The sequence below is a fragment of the Eumetopias jubatus genome, unplaced genomic scaffold (genome assembly GCF_037043125.1).
Source record: "Eumetopias jubatus isolate StellerSeaLion01/CBP00866 unplaced genomic scaffold, mEumJub1_p1.0 scaffold_10, whole genome shotgun sequence".
Classification (NCBI taxonomy): domain Eukaryota; kingdom Metazoa; phylum Chordata; class Mammalia; order Carnivora; family Otariidae; genus Eumetopias; species Eumetopias jubatus.
The window spans coordinates 53,226,380-53,252,409 of NW_028274816.1; the positions used below are offsets into that span (position 1 = coordinate 53,226,380).

The following is a 26,030-nucleotide window of genomic DNA, read 5'->3' on the forward strand; positions in this document are numbered from 1 at the left end:
CTCTGAGTCTCCCAGCACCCCGTCCTCCCCGGCCCCTCCACCCCTCGGCTTCTCCCCGCCCCTAGCATGCTTTTCCCTTGGGGGCTGAGGGCTTGAGGACTCCAGGCCCTTGCCTCATCCAGGGCAGGGCCAAGGCTCCAGGGGGGAGGGGGGAAGGGGTGGCCCCCTCCCCCCAATCCAGCCCTCCCCTCCCCCACTCCTCCTGATGGCCGGCTTCCTGGTCTCCAGCCAGTCCTCGCCCCCAGTGGCCCCCCCAGGCCGGCCCGGCTAGGGGAGGGGGTGGGGGCCCTTTCCTGGGCCGGCTTCCCCCTCCCCCGGCTTTGCCTGTGCCCCCCTCCCTTCCGTTTTCACCTTCCTCTCCTCCTTTCCTCCCTCCTTCCCCTCCATTTGCTCCTTCCCCCTCTCCTCTCTTCCCTTCTCTCCTCCATTTTCTCCTTTCCCCTTCCTCCCTGCCCCGGCCCACCCTCTCCGGTTCCACCTGTCCTTCCTCCTTGCTCCCGGGGAGCCTCCGTTTTGGACTAGTTGGGGGCCACTGTCGGCGGCGGGGGAGGGGGCCCTGTGGACTGCCCTCTCCCCCCGCCCCGGCCACACCACCACCCAGCGCCAGATCATCTCCTCGCTGTCTTCTCGGGCCTCGAGGGAGCCCAGCCCTCCGTCCCACCAGGATCCGTGAGTGTCTGCGGGGCAGGGGTTGGGCTGGGGCCAGCCTGGGTCCTGGAAGGCTGGGCTCAAGGCCGCCTGGTGGGGCCCCCGCGTCCCCCTGCCTCTCCCTGAGTAGGGCCCCCCTCATGTCCCCCATCTCCCAACCGTCGTTCCCCTCAGCCTCTCCTCACCCTTCTTCTGGGTGCACAGCTCAGCCTTACCCCCGGCTCCCCGCCTCCGGGGTCCTGAGGGGCTGCCTGGCTCTTACTTGAGGGTTCACTCCTTGTCTGGGACTCCCGGCCAGTCTCCGCCCCTGCTTTCTCCAGCTGCGGTCCCGCGGTGACCGGCTCTGCTCTCCCCCTCTTTCCGCCTCTCTTCTTTCCTCGGAGGCTCATTCTCTCCGCCTGCCACGGGCCCGTCCCTATCCCATCCGCTCTCTCTCTCCTGGAGATGTCTTTCCGTTTTACAGTCTCCATTTGGTGTTCTCTTGGGCCTCTCTCTGACTCTGTCCAACTTCTGTCTTCTTTGCCGTTGGCCCAACCCTTTCTTGGTCTCTCTGTTGATCTCTCTCTCTCTCTCTCTCTCAAAACTCCCCTGTCTCTTGTCTGGCTCTTTTGGTGGTGCCCACGCCGCCAGGTGTGGCTCTGTGTCCACTCTTTGCTCTGCCTGTGGCCCTGCTCCCCTAGCCTCCTCCTCTGCCCTTGCACTTGGAGGCTGTCTTCCTGTTCACTTTTCTGCCCTCCTCCCGCAAATCCACTCCTCTCTCCTTGGCCACTCCGGGGTCCACTTTGCCTTTTCCTTGGTGGTCTCACCCCTCCCCCCCATCCTCTGCTCATTTCTGCATCCTGCTGGCCTGTCGGTCCTCATCCCTCCCCATGCCTTGGGGTTTGTGGGCTCCTGGGATCGACCACCCTCCTCCAGACGCCCTGGGTGGATGCACCTCAGTGTGGACCAGGCCCCCTTACATGGGCACTTACCCCGTCCCTGCCTGTGCCCCTCTCGGTTACTCGCTCTTCCTCCCCACCTCATTTCCCTCCCTGGTCCTCACTGTCCTTCCCCTAGTTTGTGTCTGTCCCACTGGCCCCTTCCTCTCCTCTACATCTGCTGTGTGGCTCTGACATTCATTTTTCTCTGTCTCTTTCCACCTAGCCCTCTTCCTGTTCAGAGTTTTGTGATTTTTTCCCCCCTCCCTGCAATCCTTGCACCTGTGGTCTTTTTTTCCTTTGCCCTCTTCCTCACCCCATTTGACTCACCGATTTCCCTTCTCACCTTGGCCATGTCTCATGCTCACCTTCTTGTCTGTCTCCCTCCCCTGGCAGGGCCCCTCTCTCGGCTCCTTCTGTCCAGTTGGCAGCTGTTTGGCTTTGCCTAAGTGTCTGGGCCTGTGGGGCTCAGGGCTGCCTGCTTCCCTGCCTCACCCTGGCCGTCTTGTCTCTGTTTCTCTTGTGTCTCACTTCTAGACAACGTGTGTATGTCCTTGTCTCTCATTTAGCCCCAGTTACTTCTTTTTGGTCTATCTGTCTTTTCTGCCTTCCTGTATGTCTTTGTCCATCCGCTGCCCCCAACCCTGGCCCCTGCACTCTGTCTTTCTGCTCCTACCTGTGTCTGCCACCTGTGGGACCCTGCCCTCCTGGCCCCTGTCTCTCCCTTGGGCTTCCCTGTCCTCCAGTCTCTGTTCCCCGATTTGCCCCCAGAAGCTCCTGGTGTCTCGGGATGACCCCCCCTTCGCCCCTGCCTCTCTCCGAGCCCCACCCTCCACAGCCCTCCCCCTGAGAGTTCTTCCTGGTCTCCAACTTGCCTTGCTCTTCCACCCTTGAAGCCTTCACTTTAGATCCAAATGACCATCTGCAGCCCCCAGCCTGTCCAGGATGCCCTCCCACCCCCAGCCTGCCTTTTGCAGAGGCGCTGAGAGAGGGCCCTGCTCAAGGTCAGGTGGGAGTCGGGGCAGAGCAGGGACTGATAGGGTCTCCTGCTGCCCTGGCCTAGGTTTTCCTGGCCGCAAGGATGGTCCGAAGCATTGCATTGTGCCTCCACCCTCCCCTGGCAGGTTTCACTCTGCCATCTCACTAGCTCAAGCCCCTCTTCTATGGGGATCAGATTAGGTGCAGGGAGACCCCCCCCCAAGCTCACCTCACAGCACTCTGAGCCTCACAGTAACCCTCTCCCCTGGAAACCCAATGTCCCTTCTACTGGGGCATGGCTCTTGGCCAGGTGAAGCTGTGCATCTAGCCGAACTCATTCCTTCCCTGGTTGGGGGGGAAGGGGAAGGAGGCAGGGTGCTCCACAGAAGGCTGGGGCTCCTGGAGGACTCTAACTCCCTGGGGATGGAGCCATTCTGGGGAGCAGAGTTGCACTGTCTCCCCCTACTCCTCAGCTCCCCAGAGCAGGGTGGGGGCTGCAGTGTGGCACCTGCTTTGGCAGACAGCTTCCTCCCTGCCTTACTCTTCTCTTCCAGCTACTTCTGGTGGCATCTTAAGTGGGATTGTGTCCTCTCTCCATTTTGTCTCCCTGGCCTATTCTGTGTCTCTTGTGCCTTGATTTCCCTCTCTGCTGCCTGCCCTACACTCCTCTCCCCGCCCTGCCCTTTCTCCACCCCCGTGGCTCCCTGCCTTCTTGCCTCTTCCCTCTTCCTCCTCGCCCTGTCCTTACCTCCCAGAAGCTCCTCTGTCCTCTCCATCTCTAGCCCTCCCTTTCCTGTCTTATCTTCTTGTTCTCTTGCATTTCTGCCTGTTTTTCTCTTTCCCCTTTCCTGGGTCTCTTTGTATTTTCTCTGCCTCAGCCTCTCTTCCTATTTTTGTCTTTCTGTTTCTCCCTTCTCTCTCTCTAATTTTTTTTTTTTTTTAGCCCCTTGGCTGCCTCAGGTCCATCCATTTGTCTCCATCTGTGTGTCTCTGTGTGTGTCTCCGTCTCTCTCCATCATTCCCTCTCTTTCCAAGTTTCCTTAACTCCCGGATACTCTCCCCTCCAGACCCCGGATGTCCAGGCCTCTCTCCCCATGGGATTGTGGGAACCAGGGACGTCAGGAAGGTGGCAAGTGAGGCCTGGGATGGGGTTGCCTAGCAACCACCGCATCCTCTCCAGCCAGTTTCTGTTGCCTAGTAACAGCTGCCTGCCCAGAGACAGGGGCGGGACTGGGTGAGGGGGGTGGCACTTCCTGGGTTCCTGTTGCAGTGGGGATGGTCCCTGGAATTCGCTCTTAACCTGAGATCCCTCCCGTTTTGGTAGCTGTGAATGTCCTCCAGCAGTGCCTATCCCACTCAGTGCTGGGAGCTCCTCACTGGTAGTGCTGTCAGGGCCCGAGCTTCCTTCGTGGCGATGCCCTCAGTATCGTCAGCTTCTGACAAGGGCAGGGCCCTTCAGAGCTCACCCACAATGGCCCGGGGCCTGTGGTCACCCAAGGGCTCTGAGGCCCCTCCATATCAGCCGTCTCCCCCTCCGCCATGGGCGGGGGGGGCTCCCTGCAGGTGGCGAGTGGGGGCCGCGGCAGCTGCGTCCCCATGAGGAGGGGAGGAAGATGCCGGCTGAGCTGCTGCTGCTGCTGATTGTTGCCTTCGCCAGCCCCAGCTGCCAGGTGCTCTCATCGCTGCGCATGGGTGAGGCCCCACAGCCCCTGCCCTGCCTCCACAGAGATCCTCCCTGAGCATGCCAGTCCCTCAGGCCCTGGGGGTCTGGGCTTCAGGTCTCAGCTTCCCTCAGCAACAAGGAAGAGCAGCCCCCTGCTCCTTCTTCCTCCTGGACCCAGCAGTCCAGACCCCCAGCTCTGTCCAACCCTAGATCCAGGAGCCTAGACCCTCTGTCAGCATCCCCACTCCCACCTCAGAGCCCAGGAGTCTAGGACCCCAGCCTCTCCTTTCTCAGGACCCAGAGTCTGGTCCCCAACCCCTGTGTCCCCTCAGCTGCAATCCTGGACGACCAGACTGTGTGCGGCCGCGGTGAGCGTCTGGCCCTGGCTCTGGCCCGGGAGCAGATCAACGGGATCATCGAGGTCCCAGCCAAGGCCCGGGTGGAAGTAGATATCTTTGAGCTTCAGCGGGACAGCCAGTACGAGACCACGGACACCAGTGAGCAGGGCCACAGGGGGCGTGGGGTGAGGCAGGGCAGGCTGGTAGCCCTCAGTCTGTTCCTCAGCTTGCTTGCTTGCTTTCTAGCTTTACCTGCTCCTTCCTTCATGTCCACTCTGCCTTTCCCTTCCCAGAGATGGTGCTGCTGGGTATGGGGAGGTGGGGAGAGCGCCAGCCCCAGTTCACCCCTTATAGGAGCTGAGGGCCTCATTTGAAAGATAAGCTGGCCAGGGACATAGTCCCCAGAGCTGAGTAATGACAGGCCTGGGCAGCGAGGCCAGGGAGCCTCAGGAGCAGGGACAGTGAAGGCACTCTGGAGAAGGCTAAACTAAAGTTCTGAGCTCTGAAAGTTGAGCAGGATATAGAAGGAGTGGCGTTTCTCAAAGTATGCCCTGGAGCCATATAGTAGAGGTGCATAAGTATTTGTTGGATTCTCATAGATCGAGCGAATGTTAATAGGTATCTCTTGAACAGACATGCTGGGTTTGTACATCTTCAGGAGATGCTGCCTTCAGTGTTTCAGACTGGTTGATTTCTTACAGGCCTCATCAGAAGCTTTGTTATATTCATGTTTGTTTTAAATCAGTGAGAGGAAGAATGGGGTACAGTGTTTCTTGTACTTTTCTGACTGGTGCAGCACAGAACACAAACTGGGAGAAGCTGGGATGGAGGGTGAGGAGGCAGATGGTGTTCCAGGCATATGACTATAGTGAGGAGGTGGGTATATGGAGTCAAGGAACAGGGTGTGGGATTGCACCTGTCCCGACTACCTGGACTCAGGACATGTTTGGAGGGATCGTGAGAGAATTTTGGGCTGAAGTGTGACAGAGCAATGGGAGGTGAGGCTGGGCAGATGGGCAGATCAGTTCAAGGAGGCCTACAGTAGCAGGCTGAAAGATGCCATCCTCACCTCTAGGCATAAGGGAGCCATCTATGGGTTTAGGCCAGGGAGCTGGGCTTCTGGAAGGTGAATCTGGAGGCTAGGTTTGGGTGATCAGTGAGGAGGGTGTTGCATGCCTGAGGTGAGAGCCCTAAAGTAGGGCAGGGGAGGAGGGGGTCAAAGAGAAGGGGACAGATGTGAGAAAATTTGAGGACAAAAAAGAGACAGGACTTGGTGACTAATTTGCCTATTGAGAGAAGGCTTGAAGGCAAGAATCGTTTCTAGGCATTTGCTTTGTGGAAATGGGGCCTTCACCAATGTGGAAGGCAGAGAAGAATCGAGTTTAGAAGGTAAGGTATTTAGCTATGATGCTTTTAGTTGGATGTGGCAGAAACCCCACTCAAGCTGCTTTTTTTTTTTTTTAAGATTTTATTTATTTATTTGACACAGAGAGAAAGACAGCGAGAGAGGGAACACAAGCAGGGGAAGTGGGAGAAGCAGGCTTCCCACTGAGCAGGGAGCCCAATGCGGGGCTCGATCCCAGGACCTGAGCCGAAGGCAGACGCTTAATGACTGAGCCACCCAGGCACCCACCGACTTGAGCTGCTTTAAGGGAAAAAGAGAACTTATCCGCTCATGGCGCTAGAAGCCCTAGGGACTAATTTCAGGCATGGCTTCATCCAGGTTCTCACATTATGTCCCAGGATTGTTTTAGGCATGGCTTGATCCAGATATTCAAATGATGCCTAGGATTGTTTCAGGCACGGCTTGATCCAGGAACTTTAAATGATATCCCGGGAATCTTTGTGTCTTCATCTGTGGGCCCTGATCTCCTCTAAGTTGGTTTCATTTTCAGGAATACTCTCCCAAATATCCCAGCCCAACAGCTCAAAACTTATATCTTACCAGGATAGCAAACCTAGTGATAAATGTAGCAGAAACCTGGGGAAGGCTCTTGATGGCCTGGTTTGAACCCATCCCCATCTCTGCGCCAATCACTTTGGCCAGGACAGCGTGGTTCTGATACTGGCTCGGGTGCCGGCCAATCCTGGGAAACCTACGGTTCCCCGAGGAGAAGTTAGGGTTTTGCCATGAGAATGGGCACCAGGCAGGCAAAAACAACAGCTTCTACCTCCCAGTGTCGAGATGCGCACGTGTTTAAGGGGAAAGAAATCAGAAGAAAGAGGAGCAAATGAATGCAAGAGGAGAACTGTGTTGGGATGTGGGGCAGAGAGGGGCCCTCTTGGTCTGACCCATCCCTCTTGCCATTTCTCCCCATCTCTCTCTGTCTTCTCCAATGCAGTGGGTGGGGTCGGGGATTGGGCCTCTGGGTCTGGAGTGGCCAAAGGAGATCGGGCAGCTCCAAGCGTCAGAGGTGCTCCCGGGCCAGGTGGGGGACGAAAGGAGGGCCCCTGACTGCCGTTTGTCTCTCCCCATCCCTCGCAGTGTGTCAGATCCTGCCCAAGGGGGTCGTGTCCGTCCTGGGGCCCTCCTCCAGCCCTGCGTCTGCCTCCACCGTGAGCCATATCTGTGGGGAGAAGGAGGTGAGCCGAGTGCAGGGCAGGGTCAGGGTGGGTCCCTGGGAGGCGAGGCTGGGGAGGCAGCAACAGGGCAGAAGCAAAGGCTCCTTCTCTGTCCAGATCCCCCACATCAAGGTGGGTCCCGAGGAGACACCGCGCCTGCAGTACCTGCGCTTCGCGTCCGTCAGCCTGTACCCCAGTAATGAGGACGTCAGCCTGGCGGTCTCCCGCATCCTCAAGTCCTTCAACTACCCCTCGGCCAGCCTCATCTGCGCCAAGGCCGAGTGTGAGGGAGAACTGGATGTTTTGTTTGTATTCCCCCAAATTCCCCTGCCCAAGAGCTCTAGTCTCCCACATGGCACAAGCTCCCCTCGTCCCCCACCATCCTTCCCCCTCAGGAACCCAGACCCGCCCACCTCCCTAAAGAGATCATTTGGTCAGCAGCTAGTGACTGGCACCTGTGTGCAAGGCCCCTGCTAGGCCCTGGTGGGTGCGCACTAGGTGTGGTCCCTGAGGTCACTCCAGGGCCAGTGGGGGACACGGCAGCCGAGCAGCTGTGACGCAGAGTGATCCATGCTCTGTCAGTGGCCCTGTGGGGTACTGTCAGAGCACACAGAAGGGAATCCTACCTGGGTCCAGAAGCCTCAGAGCCCGTGTCGCCAAGAAAGGGGCCTCTGAGTGGGACCTAAAGGTTGGGGAGGAGTTGGGGTCAGGGAGAAGGGGGAGTGTGTGGCAGGGCAGAGGCTGAGGGTCCGGGGGAGTGTGGCCCCAGTGAGAGGCTCAAGGAAGCTCCTGGCGAGCCCGGTGCCCGAGTGTGGGAGCCATGAAGCAGCACGTACAGGAGGCACGCTCATTTGGGGCCTTGTGTCAGCCTTGTGGCCCTGGAAGGTTCCCACAAAGGGTGGGGCAGGGGACACGGCCGGGTGCACTGCAGGAAGAGCCCTGACCCCAGCACAGAGAACGGACTGGAGGGGCCACAGGGTGTGGCTGGGAGGCCGGCAACAGGCAGGGTGATGCGATGCTGCTTAGGTGTCTGGTGGTGGCAGTGGGCTCGAGAGGGGCCACAAGGGGTTTGGGGAGAGTCCTGAGGGAAAAGGGAGAGGTGCTACACAGGTGATGACTGGGTTCTGCCCGAGAAGGAGGGAGCGGTCAGGTCGAGGCGCACGTCGGGGTCGAGGCATCTTTGTGGTCATCAAGTGGAGGTGTCGGGTAGGCCGGTGGCTTTGTGGGTGTGCAGCTGGAGGGGGCGCGGGGCATGCTCAGTAACCTCCAGGAGAAATCGTCTTTCCAAAGATATTTAAGGAACGCCTGCCAAGACTTTGTTCTTGGTATTGGAGATAGAGCAGTGCATGCTCCAGCCAGGCCAGGACCCCCGGCCTGCCAAGGCTTTCTGTGGCAGGAGCTAGGAAGTAGGAAGGCGGTGCTATCTGAAGTGGAATGGTGACCACCTCTTTGAGGAGGTGACAAGGAGGTGAGGGAGGGAGTTGTGCAGGCATCTGGGTCAAGAGGGAGCAGCTATAGCACAAAGGCCACAGGACAAGAGCGCTGCCTAGGTGTGTGCGAGACAGAGAAGGCAGGGGGAGTGGGGCTCAGAAGCTATGAGGACTTGGGCCTCTGCTCTGAAAGAGCTAGAAGCCATGAGAGGGTTTGGGCACGAGGAGGAACACCTCTGCTTTGCTTGCCTGTGGCTGCTGTGAAGGGGACAGACTCGGGGTGGGGGGCAGATGTGGCTGTCGTAGTGGGTGAGGGAAGGCAGTGGTTCAGGTCAGGGGGGGGGGGCGGCACCCTGGGCTCTGCCGAGTTCTGCAGGTGGAGCCTGGGCCTGTTGGGTGTGGGTGAGAGAGAGCATGGGGGAGGCTGGGCTGCCGTCAGGGTTTGGGCCTGAGCCCCAGGCAGGCTGCTGGTGGCTTGGGCAGCAGGAGTGGAATGTGGCTTGCACGAGCCAACTGTGAAATCCCTGTCACACGTCCCAGGGGGGCAGAAAGGTGGCAGGAGACAGTTGCGTGGAGGTTGAGCAGGGGGTCCCGGGGCCCAGAACCCCCAAGAGAGCCACCGTGCTCCAGGCGGTGTGGCCCTTGTCCTCTCCCAGGCTCCCCTACGCCAGGCACTTGCCATGGGACTCTGACCCAGGCCCTCCGGCTCCCCCAGGCCTGTTGCGGTTGGAAGAGCTGGTGCGTGGCTTCCTCATCTCCAAGGAGACGCTGTCGGTGAGGATGCTGGACGACAGCCGGGACCCCACACCGCTGCTCAAGGAGATTCGCGACGACAAGGTGTCCACCATCATCATTGACGCCAATGCGTCTATCTCCCACCTCATCCTTCGTAAGGTGGGTCCCCCAGTCTCTGATTCCCTACAGGGTTGGGGTGGAAATGTGGCGTGACAGCAAGTCACCCCATGCCCATGTGCCTCAGTGGTCCCGTGGGATGTGGAGACCTGCTTCCTACGTGCAGACGATTAGCTCGGCTGCTTCCTGGTTGCACCCCTGGTCGGGCCCTGGAGAGTCCCCTCCCCTCTCTGCACAGTTTCTGCCTCGGTGGGTCACTGCATTGGGAGCTCCCCATGATCTTCACTGAGCGCCGGTCCTGCTGCGTGGAGGCACTTGAATTTGGCTCCCACCCACCGTGCGGGGTGGGTGTGATAGTCATTTTGTGGCTGAAGGAGCTGGGGTTCTGGGGGGGGGTTGGGCTGGCTCAAGGGCACCCAGACGGGGTAGAGTGCCCAGACCTTGCCCCACGGGCCCGCCACATGCCCCCCAGCGGTGACCCATATTCATTCATCATTCATTCCTTCCGTGCTCTTAATTCATCCTCGTAATCTGATCTGTATTATGTATTTTTTCCAGTTTTGTTTGTTTTTTTTAATTACAACCATGTGTGACTGCTGATCATAGCATACAGGAAGACACGTGGACAGAATCCACAGGGCCCTTGAGGCAGGAAAGCTTAGAGAAAGGATTTCGGGCTTGGAAGGGAGGCGGGCTGGGGCTGGGGTCCTGTGAACCTAGTGACCAGCGGTCACTTTCCTCTTGAGCCTGCACTTCCTGACCTCACGATGATGACTCCTGCCCCTCGGGCAACGCAGGCTGGGATGCCGTTTACCGTGCTAATGACCGTAGCGGGGACGGGGTTCCGCACCCCTTGTAGAGAGAGGCCTTCTCCTTTTGTTCTCCTCGAGGACTGGGAAGAAGGGGGCTCCAAACTTGAATTTTGAGATTCCAGCTGAAGCCTTGCAAAGTGCCCTTAAAGATTGCGGCGGCGGGGGCGGGGTGGGTGGGGTGGTGGTGGTTATCTGGCCTATGACCAGGCTGAGCCGCACACAGTAGCAGCCCACACTGGGCTTTGGGGCAGTGTGGGGAGAAGGTTAAGGCTTAGGGTACTCTCCCAGCCTGCCCTGTTTCTAAGGCATCCCTTTGCCTGCCTGTATCCAGAAGGCTGTCTTGTGAGTACCCTAAAGAGGAATGAGGGCATCTGAGGTTGCCATTCGCTCCTCCACCGAGACCTTCATCCCACCTGGGGCACCGGTCCATGCAACACGACATCAGGGACCGAGGTCTTCCTCTGCCCCCATGCGTCCCCTTCTCCCTCTCTCTGTCTTGGGGTGTCTCTTACTGCGTTTCCCACGGGTGTCTTCACTAGGCCTGTCTCTAAATCTCTCTTCCTCTCTCGGCGTCTTCTCGGCTCTACCCGTGGGTCTCCACCTCTCCCGCCACCTCCGCACCGCCCCGTGTCCTCCAGGCCTCAGAGCTGGGGATGACCTCAGCATTTTACAAGTACATCCTCACTACCATGGTGCGTACCCCATCTAGCCCCTCCAGCCCCCACACCCATCTCGTGGTGTCTGTCCTGCGTGGGGCCCGGCCCCAGGCATCACCTCTTCCCCTTGGTCCCAGGACTTCCCCATCCTGCACCTGGACGGGATCGTGGAGGACACCTCCAACATCCTGGGCTTCTCCATGTTCAACACCTCACATCCCTTCTACCCTGAGTTTGTGCGCAGCCTCAACATGTCCTGGAGGGAGAACTGTGAAGCCAGCACCTACCCAGGTCCTGCGGTGAGCACTTGCCCTCCTCCCGGGCACACAGACACTTCTGCGGGCCCCCTCAGACCTTGAGCCAATGGTGCTCAGAACCCTCTGGTGCCCCCACTTGCTTCCCGAGTACATGCTGCGAGGCCTCCCGTGCCACCTCCCATGCTGCCCCAGCCACACGCCCACCCCAGGGCCTTTGCACTCGCTCCTCCCGCTGCTTTGCCTGTACTTCCCCAGAGAACTAGTGACTCACTCCCTCATTGCCAAGTCAGTGCTCCAATGTTCCCTCAGTGATAAGACTTTCCTTGGTCCCCCATCTTAAAAAAGAGAAACTCCCCACTCTTTAGCACCCTTCCCTACTGAATTTTTCTCCATAGCAACCGTCCTTGCATATCTAATCACCATGGCAGTTGCTCTATAGTTTGATTAGGCATAGATACGAGTAGACAGACTAAGTTCCACGAGGGCAGGGGTTTCTTTCTGCTTTGTTCACCGTTGTGTCCCCAACATCTGAATCAGCCTTGCTCAGGGTAGGGGTCCAGTAATATATGTTGAATAAATGCAGACATACCAAAGATGCGTACTTATGCGTATCTGTTCCCAGACACGTAGTCATATGCCAAGACATGGAGGCACTCTTCCTGAACAGACACACACGCGGTCACGGAGCCGGGCCATCGGGTGTCACAGACCTACCTGGGCAGAGGTGCTTTCATGTGTACCCCTGCACCTGTCTCCACAACACAGCTCCTCCGACCCTCACACCAGTGCAGCGGAGATGCACTCTCGAAAACACATGTGCACAGACGCCCTGGGTATATCACTCACCATGCGCCGGGCGGTTTTGAGCTCGTGCGTGTGTTACTTTGTCTGATCCCCACACTAGAACGTGGAGGCAGAGGGTACAGTTATCCCCATTTTACAGGGAAGGAAACCAAGATGGAAATAGGAGAGCCAGGCCTCCAGCTCAGAGCTGCCTGCTGCCGGGGCCCAGGCTCACAACCGTGACGCTCACCTAAATCCCTAGATGCCACACCCACCCCGTGTATAAACAGACAGGCGCGTGTGTCCAGCCTGCATGCATAAGCCCCGCCTCCGCCGCCAGCAGGCCCTCTTCCCACACCTGCATCAGCCTCGCAGACACAGATTCTGGGACACACCCTCAGGCCCGCGGACACCTCCGGGTGGAGGTGACCCAGCTGGCCATCCAGGCAAACCCTCTCTGACGTGCCCGTCCCCAAACAGGCATGTGCCTGCATGACTCAGGGACAGCTGCTCCCACAGAGGCATGGGCAGCACACACATTTTTCCCCACTGCCACTTGATTTCCCTGAGAAAGACCCCCCAGAGACCCGTCCTCACTGCTCGCCGGCTTGATTCCACGTTCCTGGAGGGACGGGCGTTGTCTGAGGGCTTCGGGGTGCCCTGGCTAAGCTGCCTCTTCCCCGTCCTGCTCCCCCCCGCCCTCCCCCCACCCCACCCCCCAGCTGTCGGCGGCCCTGATGTTTGATGCCGTGCACGTGGTGGTGAGCGCCGTCCGGGAGCTGAACCGTAGCCAAGAGATCGGCGTGAAGCCGCTGGCCTGTACGTCGGCCAACATTTGGCCCCACGGAACCAGCCTGATGAACTACCTGCGCATGGTGAGCTGGGAGTGGGGCGGGCTGAGGGGGCAGAGCCGTCCGTCTCAGGCCGGGGCACTCACTGTGTCCATCCTGTGGCCCCTCTGCCCTCTCCCCACCCCTGCTACCAACCCCACCCCCTCCTGCTTTCTCTGGGCCCCTTCCTCCTCCTTTCCCCGGCCCCTCCCCTCCTGGCCTTCCTCTGCCTGTCTGCGCGGCCCTCTCCCTGCTGCTTCGCCCCACCTCCCTTCTTTTGCTGGCACATCGTCTTTCTCTTTTAACTGTGGTCCTCCCTGGTCCCTCTCCCTCTCTTGTTTGTCTCTTTCTTCTCTGTCTCCTCCCCTCTGGGCCTCTCCCGCCTGTGCCTCTGGGCCCCCTGCCACCCCCCCCTCTGCCCGCCTCCAACCCTGCCAGGTAGAGTATGATGGGCTGACTGGGCGGGTCGAGTTCAACAGCAAAGGGCAGAGGACCAACTACACCCTGCGCATTCTGGAGAAGTCCCGGCAGGGCCACCGTGAGGTGAGCGGCCCAGGGGAACGTCCAGAGTCCCGATACGGTGGGGGCAGGCCCAGCGGGCTGAGGCGTCTTCAGGCCGGCCTCGTGCTGATGGCCCCTTCTCTGCCCCAGATCGGGGTATGGTACTCTAACCGGACCTTGGCCATGAATGCCACCACCCTGGACATCAACCTGTCGCAGACGCTGGCCAACAAGACGCTGGTGGTCACGACCATTCTGGTGAGTGGCACTTGGGGGGGCCGGGCAGTGGGTGGAGAGATCTTTCCTGAGCAGTGCCCCAGCCCAGTCCTGGTGAGGGGGATGCCTCAGCTCACGCAGCACACAGACCAGCAGGGAATGTGACCCGTGCACCCAGCAACTCCTGATTGTGGCCAGGGTGTCAGCAGCCTCATTGCCACTGGAAGAGGGAAGACACAGACTCTGCCAACCGGCTGTCACATGGCAGACGTGGCTATGACTGGTGTCACGGGGAGCCCATGGGGCCACGCAGGCAGGGCACCACCCACGGTGTCTGGTCCAGGGTAGACCCCCGAAAATCACCATCACTAGAGTAGTCATTTGGCCACACTTGCCACCTGAGGGTGTTGACACGTGACCACTCCATGTCCATCTTAAAGTTGTGGAAAGCAGGGCTCTGGGAGGTGAGGCGTCTTGCCCCAGGTCCCATGGCGAGGACACAGTAGAGCCAGGCAGGAGTCATGTCCCTGAGGCTCCAGAGCCTGAGCCATGGCCGCTGTGCTTTGCACCCGCAGTCCCTTCGTACTTGAACTTGAGCACCAGCCAGGGACGTGGTCCTGGAGCCTCTGTGTGTGCTGCTCCTGCAGTTAACCAGGTCCGAGACCAGGTGGCCTTCATGAGGCAGCAAACGCACGGAGCGCCCCATTCTGCACCAGCCGCTGTGCTGGGCCCTTTCCAGGCGCTGCTCTATAAACCTGTCAGCCGCTCCACGAGGCTTGTCTTATTTTCCTCATCTCGAAGGCGAGGAGAACAGGTCACAGGGTGAATCCCAGCTGGAGCTGAGGGACATGCTCAGAGCCTGTGCCCTCTCTCCCTGCACCCTGCCGCTTACCACCTGGCACAACGGGTCGCCGGGAGGTCAGGACGGGGGTGACGCACAGGATCTGGTGAGCAGGAGGCTGCCCAGAGTAGCTGGGCCCGGAGGCCAGTGTGCCAGGCAGCCATGCCCTGCAGAACAGCCAAGTGCCCGGCGTGCTGGCAGCCGCTGTCTGTGGGAGCCCCCCAGTGAGTGTGGGAGCCGCGCTGGCTCACAGCTGTGGATGCTGAGGTTAGAGGGGATTACTACAGGTGTCACAGGACGCCAGAGGCTGTTCTCTCAGTCCCCGAGGAGCTCCCCACCTATCATGGACCTCGTGTCCCTCTGGAGAAGGGCCAGTGAGCCTGCTGGGGAGGGCCAGATGGCCTGCAGACAGGCAGACGCTTTATAACAGCCTCCCCGAGGGGCCCCGAGGGCCAGGCCAGGCTGGCTGGGAGAAGTCACACCTCCGTGCCTGTGGCAGTGTGGCCAGACCAAGAAGCTTCCTGGGGCCAAAAGAGATGGGGTCCCCGGTTGGGAGCAGGGACAGAGGTCAGGGAGGGGATGTCAGGAGAGGCAAGCCATGACCCTGGAGGCTTCCTCTCCTTCTCACACCTGTCTCCCCTTTTCCCCAAGACCCATGAGCCAGTGTGGTTCTCTTTCTGACATTCATTGCTCTTTGGATGGATGGATTCATTCACTCATTCATTCATTCATTCCACAAATATTTACTGAATCCGCTGTGCACCAGGCCTAACCCAAATGCTGGATACATGTGAATAGTCACAGGTGGTCTTGTGGTTTCCTTACTCTTGAGTGGCACTGGGGGAGGGGATGCCAGTCTGATGGAGGACATCAACCTGGACACAGTCATTCAATACAGGGTAACGAGGGGCTGACTCAGCTTTAGAAGGTTTGAGGAAGGCTTCACAAAGGAGATGGCACTGGACAGGGCTTTAGAAGCTGTGTAGGAGTTGGATGCACAGAGAAGGAAGGGCCGGACATGCCAAGAAGCATGAGCTTTAAGAGCAGGGGCCTTAGGAGACGTTTGCCAGACCGGACATGGTGGGAGCGGCCTTGTCTGCACAGCGGGACATACCCATTTGTTCACTGATGTTTTCTGACTTGGATTTGTGGGCAGGGCTTGCGTCGGGCATTTAGGGATTCTGGCGTGAGTCAAACTGGGTGCCTGGGACAAAAGGCGGTCAGGCTTTGCCTTCTTCCCTACTCTGTCCGAGGGGCCTAGAACAGTGCCTGGCACCTAGCAAGCACAGAGGGTGGTAAGTGCTGTGGCCCAGCTCTATGGCCCAGAGGCTGCGGGGCTGCAGAGGGGGGAGTGTCTCTGGAGGATGCAGTTATCCTTTCCCTGAGCCTTTGGAGAGTGTTGAGCAGGAAGGGGCAGGGGCAGACCTAGATGTGAGAAAAGCTCCAGAGAGGAGAGGTGCTCCAGGTCGGGAGGCGAGGCCTGAGCATGTAGGGGCTGTAGGGAGAGGGAAGGGAAGCTGACGTGGGCATTGAGGCTGGCAGAGAGGCTGGGAGTGAGGGCGCGGGGGGAGGTCCGAGATGGGGGAAGGGTGAGGCTATCTCTGGGGTGGAGCTCACTGGTCTGGAGCCGAAAGGGTGGCTGGGACCAAGATTGACAGAGGCCCCATAAGGAAGCTCGGGTGCAAAAGAAGGCCCACGGAGGCGAGGCTGTGTGGGGCCTTCCCTCAGCCTCCAGCCCTGCTCCCTCCTGCAGAGGTTTCCCAGAATACTCCGTGGCCCCCGTGATTGTCTCCATCACGCTGGGACTTCTCATCCTTCTCTTTGGTGACTCTGGGGTTGGCTGGACCTCGCTCTCTTCATGACTTTGCCCCCTACCACTTCAGCTGGCCTTTACCTTCATCTGTAAAATCCCATCCTGAAGGGCTGTGGGGGTATGGCATGCGGTAAGAAAGCCACCTGGCCTCCCAGCACAGAAGGCATGCTCTCCTGAGCTCGCATCCTGGATAAACGAGCACCCACCGAGGCTGATGTCTCAGTGCCGGGCCAGGCCCTCTGCTTGTGTCGTCCGGTCTTCCCAGCCACCCTGAGCCTGGTACCCGGATGACCCCCCAGACCAACCACATTGTGCTTCTCATTTGCATTTCCCTAACAGAGAAGTCAACCACCTTTTTTGGTTTTTTGGCCATTTGACACTCTTCTTTTGGAAAGTCCTCTATTTGAGTTTTTATTATTATTGAAAAAAATTGGGACACAGGACCTTTTTATCGATTTGTGAGTTATTAATATATTCTGGTTACAGTCGTCACTGGATATATGTCTTGCAAATACCTTGTGCTTTGTGGCTTGCTTCTGCGCTCCCAATCTTTTGATGAAAAGATTTCTAATTTTACTAAAGTCCATTTTATCCATGATTTTTTTCCCTTTTTTGATTAATGCTTTTAGAATTTAAGAATTTTTCGCCTACCCCAAGGTCACGATGTCTTCTATTTGTTTTCAAAAAACTTAATCGTACCTTTTACAGTGAGATCTACCATCCACTTGGAATTGATTTTGATGTACCATGTGAGGTAGGGGGGCAGGACACATTTATTTCACGTGGACTTTTTTTTTTAAAGATTTTATTTTTAAGTAATCTCTATGCCCAGTGTAGGACTCGAACTCATGACCCCAAGATCAAGAGTCACATGCTCTTCTGACTGAGCCAGCCAGGCACCCCCCAACCCCCCAAGCTCTCTGTTCTATTATCGATCTGTCTTTGCTCTAATACCACATTGTCTCAAATACCATAGCTTTAAACTAAGTAGTAATACCTCATAGGGTCGATCCTCCAATTTCTTCTTTAGGATTGCTCTGGCTCTTCCTGACCATTCACATTTCTGTATATACTTACATACCCTGCTTCAAAAAAATTTTAAATATTTTAATATTTAATATTAAAAGTTTTAATTAAAAAAATTCATCACGTTGGGGGAGACACAGAAATTAACACAAACTCACATAAAATAGATTCCAAAGTACTCCTTCCCCTTCAGGCACCCATTTTTTTTCCTCAGAGGCCACATCCTTCCAGAAACATCTATGCATATATACAAGCACATCCTCGTTTTTTCCTTCACAAAGAGTAGCATATTGTACACATTGTTCTGTAGCTTGGGTTTTTTTTTTTTTCCTCTTAATATATCCGATAGAACTTGTTATTTTAGGAGTTGCCTAGGAGTCTTTGATGACATCAATAATCTTTTTAACCTGTCCCAAATTAGGCAGTTTCAGTCTTTGTTCCCTCTAGGAGCCATCCTGCCATGATTCCGTTGGGCGTACATTTTGCGTACAGATGCACGGCCATTTGTGGGTTGGATTCTTAGAATCAGAGTTAGCACCAGCCCACTGTCTGCGGTACTTCCGCAGAAGACTCTCTCAACAAGTCAGAAAACCCTGGATGAGAGGCTCCGTCAGACCTTTGGTTCCAGTGGTCTGGGGCCATCATTGTTCTCTGATCTTGAATTCTGTTCGTGGGCCCCAGTCCCTATTTCTGCCTCAATAAGCTCAGACCCCAATGCTGAGACCTTGAACCCAAACCCTCAACCCAAGTGCCTCAGCCTCGGACTTGGAGATCAGCTGGGCTTGGTGGAAGGACCAAGGGCTTCACAGTGCACAGCAACTGGGTTTGGAGTCCCAGCTTGGTCCCATCTCCCCTCGCCATTGCCCTGCTTCCACTGTGCCTCAGACGAGATGCTTGACCTCCCTGAGCTTCGGTTCCCTGCTCGGTATGTCGAGAGAGCTTGCAGGGGGAACCTTCCAGCTCTAACGCTGGTGCCTGTCTAGAGAAGTCTTGATTTTTGATTCTCCAGCTTTCATACCCAGCCTGGGTCCCCTGTCTGTCTGGTTTCTCACACGTCGCTCTGGGATTCTGTTCACTTGAGGTCCATCTAGCACAGGGCCTCAGAGCAGAGCTTTGGAGTCAGCCCACCTTGTCCATCTCAGCCACTTACGGCTTCACTTCTCTGGACCTCGGTGTCCTCATCTCTGAAACAGGGGTAATAATACCGACCTCCCACGCTGACAGAATAGCTGTCACACAGCAAGCCTACAAGAAATGCTAGCTACTGATGCTATTATTAGCATCATCTCACATTCCTACTCCCCGTTCCACAGTTTGGGGCTTGGAAAGGCGGCTTGGTGGAGAGAGAGAAGCACTCACTGACTTCCCTCCATCCCACTACCCCTCAGCTGTGGGGCTTGGTGTGGTCCACGAATCCACAGCCTATACTGAGACTTGGCCTCACCGTACCTGTCACTGGGGAACAAATCACCTCACTTGACCTCCGTGAGCCTCAGTTTCCACATGTGTAAAATGAGTCTGATAATGCCTCTGGTGTAGGATCACCTGCCAGGAGTTAAAGGGATCTGTTCGAGGGGCGGAGTGAGGGTCTGGCACTCAGCAGGTACTCAGTGCGTGGCCACCATTGTGGATATTCTTGCCAGAGCCTTCCCCACTGTGTCCTAAGTCCTGACTTCCTTTGTTCCTCAGTCCGAAGTGACACTATACAAACACTTGTTTAGGCAATAACTGTGTCAAGATTAAGATTCCCTTTTGTTGACATCAAATTCATAATGCCTCATCTTACTAACCCTTTGGCACATTTCCCCTGCTTTTGTGCTCATTTGGTGCATTGGGGGTTGGTAAGGTTTGCTGGAACCCCTCAGAAATAAGCATCAGGGTAGCAAACCCGTACGGGGTCTGAGGTGTTTGTTTATCCTGCAAAGCATTACCAGAATCGTCTTAGAATGTGAATTGTTGTTAACCTTTATAATCAGGACATTTTGCAAAACAGCCGAGGATTCCAGAATTCTTGATGTCGGGCCATCTGGCATCTCAGGCCTGCTTCGCTTGTAGTGGTGTTGGCTGGCACTCAATCCTGGTGGGGCAGACCCTGTGATCCCTTGCTAACTCATCAGATCAGTTCAGTGGGTGCTACTGGTCGTGTAGAAAAGTGAAGTAGAGGGGCGCCTGGCTGGCTCAGTCCGTAGAACATGTGACTCTTGATCTCGGGATTGTGAGTTCGAGCCCCGTGTTGAGTGTAGAGATTACTTAAAAATAAAATGTTTAAAAAAAAAAGTGAAGTAGAGCAGGACAGAAAATAATCAGGGTCTGCTGCCTTTAATCTCTAAGAGTAAGGACTCTTTTGAGGAACAAAGTATTTAAGTGCATGCGTGTGGATGACTTGCGTTGCAAAGTAAAATATGTATTTTACTATGGATCATGGTCAGAAATTTGAAAGTCCCTACTCCAGTTTGGCATAATCTCCCTCCAGTGTGATTCACTCTTAGGTTACTCGCCTCCTGGTAGGATTTGAGTTTGAGACAACAGAGCATCAGGTTGGCTGGCGGAGATGAAAACAGCTTCCAGCCATCTGCGGCGGGCGGTGGGGGAGGGAGGGGGCTTCCTGAGACTGTGTCCGGCAGCTTCCAGGCCTACTCCCCACTCCGAGCATCTGTAGGCAAGGAACGGATGCAGTGACTCTGTCCCACGTGGATGCAGATTCCCGATCTGCTCCCCAAGCAGCCCCTAGCTGCCCAGTCTTTGACCTCGCTTCTCGGCTGCTTCCCAGGAGAACCCGTACGTCATGCGCCGGCCGAACTTCCAGGCCCTGTCTGGGAACGAGCGTTTCGAGGGCTTCTGCGTGGACATGCTGCGAGAGCTGGCCGAGCTCCTGCGCTTCCGTTACCGTCTGCGGCTGGTGGAGGACGGGCTGTACGGGGCGCCGGAGCCCAACGGCTCCTGGACAGGCATGGTCGGCGAGCTCATCAACCGGGTACGGCCGGGCTGGGTCTCGGGGAGGGGCCGTGGTCCAGGTGGGCGTGGGGAGGCCGGCTGGCGAGCAGCCTGCGGCGCTTCAAACAGCCTGGCACATAACAGGTGCTGTGTGTTCCTGGGCCTGGTGAACGCCGCGGGGCTGGCTCAGGGCGGGGGGACGAGAGACGACACCTCACCTCCTGTGTCCTGCTTTGCTACATGCTCTCCTAGCATGCCCTTGGCTCAGCTGGTGCTCAGGGAGTTTTTGGGTGGACGAAGAAGACACGGAGTTAGAATTGGACAGAGACTGTGGAGGTGGAAAGAGGCTTCCTATCGGAGGCAGGGCTCTGCTGGGAGGACGGGGATGGTGCTCGCTTGTGCCCTGTGGCCGGCACCCACCAGGAGGGCCTGGCACATTGCCGACAACGAGGCTACCTGTTGAACTCACAAGTCCGCTCACTCAGGTGTTGATTGAGCACTGTCTGTGTGCCTTGCACCATGCTGGGCATAGGATAGAATGGTGAGCACAGTGGACCTGGACCGTGCCCTCAAAAGGTTAGGGTGTCCTTAGGATGCCAGAAAGCAAATGACCACAAGATACCCTCAGGGCTGTGAGGGGGGAAACTCCGAGGAGGGACCCAGAGGAGGATCCTGACCCAGCCAGTCCAGGGAGGACTTCCCAGGAGAGGTGACCCCCCAAATAGATTCCCAAAGAGTGTGAAGGAGTCAGCAAGGTGAAGGGGGTATGGGAGCAGGAGTATGTGTTCAGAGCAGAGTAAATGGCATTTACAGAAGGGGAGTCAGGGTGAGAGAGAGAAGGGTGCCCTGGAAGAGCCCTGATTGTGGGTGGGATTTGGATGAAGGGGAAGGAGGGAGAGAGGCAGGGGTGTGGGAGGTGGGAGGTGAGGGTGGTGTGGAAAAAATATTTTGGAGTCAGACCAGTCTGGGTTTGAATGCTCAGGCGAGTTGTTTCTCTTTCCTTTACCTGTCTTTTCTCCTCCCTTGCATGGGGATGATGCCTCTCAGGTCTGTCCGGAGGGTTTCAGGGAATAGGGACAGCACCACCCATGTTGCTTGTCAGAGGCAGGAGATCTCAATATGCAGTCCCTCTTTTTATTCCAGGTAGGAGAAACCATGTGCGCAAGGGCCTGGAGGGAGGGCCGTGCGAGGGGAGACACACAGGCCCTGGCCAACCAGGGCAGGTGTGCAGAGTAGGAACCTAGGGCCACGAACATTCAGGGAAGCTTTGACATTGGACTTGGCTGAGGGCATCAGGGATCCTCACTTTCCTGTCTCTTCTGTCCCAGAATTCACTGCATCCAAGCCCACGAATGTCACCAGGGTAGACTTGAGAAGGCCACTTTGTATGACAAGGGCATTTATTCCTTAGGGCACTGATGTTCAAAAGCTGTTTTGACTGCAGAACCTTTTTTGCCCCCCCCCCCCAATTGAAGGCACCCTCAGAAGCTGGGACAAAGCAGAATGGCTCTGGTGGAGGGAGGGCTGGGGGGGGTCCCTGGGGTCCTGGTGGCTAGGCCTCTCCCACCCTACCCCATGAGCAGGCCCGAGGCACGCCCCGCGGCTGCCAGCCTGTCTGAAAGCTTCTGTTCTGGGTAGGTTTGAAGGGCCCGAAGCCAGAATCTGAGAAGGCCAGGGGCATGGAGAGCAGGCGGCCCGGCACCCACCCGACTGGCTGACTGCCCCTATGACTTCCATTTCCACATCCTAGTCCTCAGTCACGTGGGTTCAGAGCATTCATCAGGGTCCCCGGAAGCAGGCTGACGGCGGGAGAGTAGCCCCTAGCCAGAGTCACTGTAAAGTGGATGCCAGTTTCTTCATCAATGAAGAAGTAATGGAATAGTCCTCTTTACAGCTGCATGACCTTGGGGAGGAGCCTCAAGCCTGCCCCGCAGCTGGGCGGAGGGTTTGGAGGATTGGGCAGGATGGTGTCTGGGGCAAGCACAGCACCAAGGCCGGGAGCTTTCCTAATGCGCTGCGTGATTGTGATGCTGAGTCCTGTTCATATCTTGGCTCTGCTGCCTACCAGCTGTGTGACCTTGGGCGAGTTCCTTAAACTCTCTGTGACATCGCTTCTTCAACAGTAGAACTGGAGAAATAATAGGAGCTAGAACTCACCGCCGTCTTGAGCACAAAACGAGTTATTCCCTGTGCTTAGGACGGGTGCCCGGCAGGTAGCGGGTACTGTAAGCATGTGCTCTATTCTCATTAATGTTATTTCTACCAGCACGGCCAGCATACGCATACATTCACGGGTCTGTTTTCCAGCCGGCTAGCATTTACTGAGGGCCTGCTATATACCAGGCCCTGTGCTACACCCTGGGGAGGCAATAGCCAGGCCTGGCCTTGCTCTAACTGAGCGGGGTAAAGGACTTGGCTGTCGGCAGGGGGCTCATGGCATGCACCCCCAGAGGTCTCAAGCTGGCTCAAGTGAGGAACCAGAGTCGGTGGGTTTGGGGGTGGCAGCCGGATGCCGTGCAGGGGGACGGCAAGGATGGACACGGGGAGGCTGAGAGCACCAGGGCTTGGTGACAGCCTGGGGCGGGGGACACGGGAGAGAGGACAGCCTCTCCGTTGCTCGGGCAGCTGGGTGATGGCGATGACATTTAGGGAGAGAACACTGGAGGAGGAGCGGGCTGGGAGCGCGAAGGATGGGCGGGGCTTGGCCCTGCAGAGGCTCAGCTGCCTGCCTGCCTGCCGTGGGATGGCCAAGTACACGGAGCTTCACGGGGGTACAGCTGCCTTTGTTGACAAGCCAGAGGCTTTTCGAGTGTTACTTAAAGGGACTGAGGATCACTGTCCTCCCACTGCTGCCCTGGGGCTCAGAGGCAAAGGGACTTGCCCCCCTCCCCGCGGGGCTGCAGCCAGGTGTGTCTGACCCCCAGCAGGGACTTGGGAAGCCCAGGGCGGACAGGATGATGCACTCACCCCATGCCAGGGCCTTGCCCAAGCATTCTGAACCATATGCACACCACCCCATGAGGAGGGCCTGGTATTAGCCCAGTTTTCTCTAATGCAGAGTGAGACACCAAGGTACCGTGTCCAGGCCACATGGCGAGTGACTGGTAGAGCCAGGGCTGGCCCCCATCAGGCTGGCCTGGAGCTGACGAGTGACTTCCAGATGGAAGCCAGCCCAGGGCACCGGAATCTCCCCAGTCACCCCACCCGTCCCCAGGCCAGTCTTGAATTATGGTCCGTTTATTCCCCCCAGTGGCCACTGCTGGAATTGGCCTTCTCCCTGTCCTCACTGTGTGAATTCAGGCTCCGGCCCCTCTCCCGGCCTCCTCACTGGCCTCTTGGCCTCCCTCCTCTCTTTGTCCTCCAGTAGGATCTTCCACAGTACAAGTCTGACCTGTCATTCACGCGCTGTCACCAGAGCGCCTCTCCGCCCCCGGGATAAAAATTTGTGCCCTCCGGCCCCACCCTCAAGGACAAAGCAGCTATCTTAGGGTGTTCCAGGGAAGCAGACTCTGAGGTGGAGATTAGCAGGCAGGAGGCCCCCTTGGAAACCAGCCCCGTGAGGGAGGGAAGGAGCAGGCCTGGGCAGAGGAAGGAGCAGAGTTACAATGCAGCCACAACTGGGCGTCAGCTGACCCCCAGGCAGCTCTGGAGCTGAGGTGAGGGGGCAGGCCTTTCTATGCCCCACCGACCTGTCAGTGGAGGGGGCCGTCCTCAGGGAGGCTCTTCCACCCACCGAGCTGAGAGCGATCGGCCACCAGCATGCTCAGCAGCTGGGGCCATGAGTGCTCTATTCCGAGGGCGGATCTGAGCAGCCTCCATCCGCCATGGCCACGACAGTCATGAGCTCGTTGTGGGTCAGGCAGGGCCAGCTTCAGTTGCCTGCGTTCCCATGTGGCCCCCACAAGCCAGGTCCCCTCTCTGGACTTGGTGTCACCTCTTGAAATGGGGATGATATTACCTCCCTCACACAGTTTGGGGTGAAGGGTGGGCGAAGGAAAGTACGATGTCCCAGAGTGGAGCCTGGATCACGGGGGGCCAGGCGGGGTAAGGAGCTGGGATGTTATTTTCACTGTGTGTGAAGCCAGTGGAAGGGTTCAGGCAGGGGATGTGCCGTGATTTAATTTGTTTTCTCTTTTTTTATTGAGGTGAAATTCAGATAACATACAATTAGCCATTTTAAAGTGTATAATTCAGGGGCAGGTAGTCTATTCATGATGTTGTGCCACACCATCACCTCTACCTCGTGCTAAAACATTTTCGTGACCCCCAAAGAAATCCCCACACCCATTCAGCACTCAGCTCCCTCCTGTTCCCCTTTTCCCCAGCCCCTGGCAACCACCAGACTGCTATCTGCTGCTGCCAGTCTCTCCGTCTCCATGGTTGACTTATTCTAGATATTTCCTATAAATGGAATCATCTGATACGCGGCTTTCTGCGTGTGGCTTCTTTCGCTCAGCATCATGTGTGCAAGGTGCATCCATGTCGTAGCATGGATCAGTTACCGCCTTCTTTTTTAGGGCTGAATAATGCTCCACTGTATGGACGTATGACCTTGGTTAATTTTTAAATCATTCAAAGTGATTACTCAGGCTGCTCTCTGGAGAAATCACTGTAGTGGGGCAAGAGTAGAAACAGGATGCTAAGATTAGAAGTCTGTCGGAAGGTTCAGGAGACAGAAGATGGGGGCTTAGACTTGAGCGGTGGGGCTCAAGAGGGAGAGAGGAATCAGGGGTGACTGTAGGGCGTGGCCTGAGCAGCTGGGTGGGTAGTGAGGCTGGCTTCCACCCTGGGGAGGAAGTGGGAGGCGCAGTTTGGTGGGTTTGGGGAAACAAGGATTGTCTCTGGGCATGGATCGCTTGAGGTGACGATCCAAAATTCGAGAGGAGAAATATGGATTTCATTGTGCAGCTGAGCATGAATTATTTAACTCATCCCCTGTCTGGGTGGTTTCCCGTGTTTGCTGGTGTAGACAATGCCACCATCCACTGGGCCTGTGGATTTGTGGGCGTATTCCTGAAGGAGAAACTCCTAACCGTGGAAGCACCAGGTCAGAGAGTATGAATGTTTTTTAAGCAGAGAGAGACTGCCAAATGGATGCTCAGAAAGGTTCCACCGATTTGTATCCCCACCAAAAGTGCACGAGAATGTCACATTTCCACACTCTTGCCAACGAGAGGTATTATCAATCTTTTAAAAAAAAACCTCTGCTGACTCAAAGGCCAAAAATAATACCTTATTGTTCCCACCTAAACAGAACGTTACCTGGCTGCATATACTGATCCCCATGCGGACAGACTGTAATTTATCAAAGAGTGGTTTTGTACTTAGTTGCTTCCAGGCATTTTTTTATTTGTTTGTGCTGTTAGAAACAACCATAAGCAAACATCTTTATGCACAAAAGCTTTGCCTGAAAGCTGATTAGGACCGAGCCTCTGAATAGAGTGACTAGGTCAAAGAAGAGGGCCCTCTGTATGGCTTTTGTTATAGATCGTCGAACCGTTTTCCAGAAAAGCTGCAGTGGTTTCTATACAGGCTCCTTCTCATGCAGAGAAGGTCATGCAGGTTTTCGGTTGGTTTTTAGATATTTAGACACCGTCCCCCCACCCCCTGGTGATTTTTATAAATGGCAGATCACTTTGATTTTTCCTGTTTTGCGTGGTGGACCGCAGTGGACCTTATGTGGTCAGGCAGTAGACGGAGTCTGAGTCCAAGTTTGACTCAGAATGGGCCTGAGAGGTCCACAGACCCACCCTGAGTTTTCCCAGATCCTACTTGTATACTTGGAAGAGAACTGCGTGGCTCCCAGCAGAGTTGGGGCCATTATGGTAAAAGAACCAAGCGGAAGCTCTTAGAATTCCCTGTCTTTGCCAGGATAGTAACCCAAAAGCAGTTCTGCGGCCTTTGGGGGCATCGCAGAGATCAGTGCTGCCATGAACAGCTTGAAAGAAGCAGAGGTGGTGATCTCACCCCCGG

The 26,030-nt window shown here is 56.6% G+C and overlaps 1 protein-coding gene across 1 annotated transcript in view; it reads left to right on the plus strand.

Moving 5' to 3' along the window:
* Nucleotides 1-607: 607 nt before the first annotated feature.
* The window catches only part of GRIK5 (glutamate ionotropic receptor kainate type subunit 5), a 51,342-nt gene continuing 25,919 nt past the window's right edge, over nt 608-26,030 (plus strand). The window contains exons 1-12 of the mRNA XM_028088106.2: nt 608-669; nt 4,107-4,235; nt 4,539-4,703; nt 7,030-7,127; nt 7,224-7,389; nt 9,252-9,430; nt 10,839-10,892; nt 10,994-11,155; nt 12,619-12,771; nt 13,165-13,269; nt 13,378-13,485; nt 19,894-20,097. Coding sequence (XP_027943907.1) covers nt 4,157-4,235; nt 4,539-4,703; nt 7,030-7,127; nt 7,224-7,389; nt 9,252-9,430; nt 10,839-10,892; nt 10,994-11,155; nt 12,619-12,771; nt 13,165-13,269; nt 13,378-13,485; nt 19,894-20,097 — 1,473 coding nt within the window. The 5' untranslated portion in view covers nt 608-669; nt 4,107-4,156. The remainder of the gene's footprint in view (nt 670-4,106; nt 4,236-4,538; nt 4,704-7,029; nt 7,128-7,223; nt 7,390-9,251; nt 9,431-10,838; nt 10,893-10,993; nt 11,156-12,618; nt 12,772-13,164; nt 13,270-13,377; nt 13,486-19,893; nt 20,098-26,030) is intronic.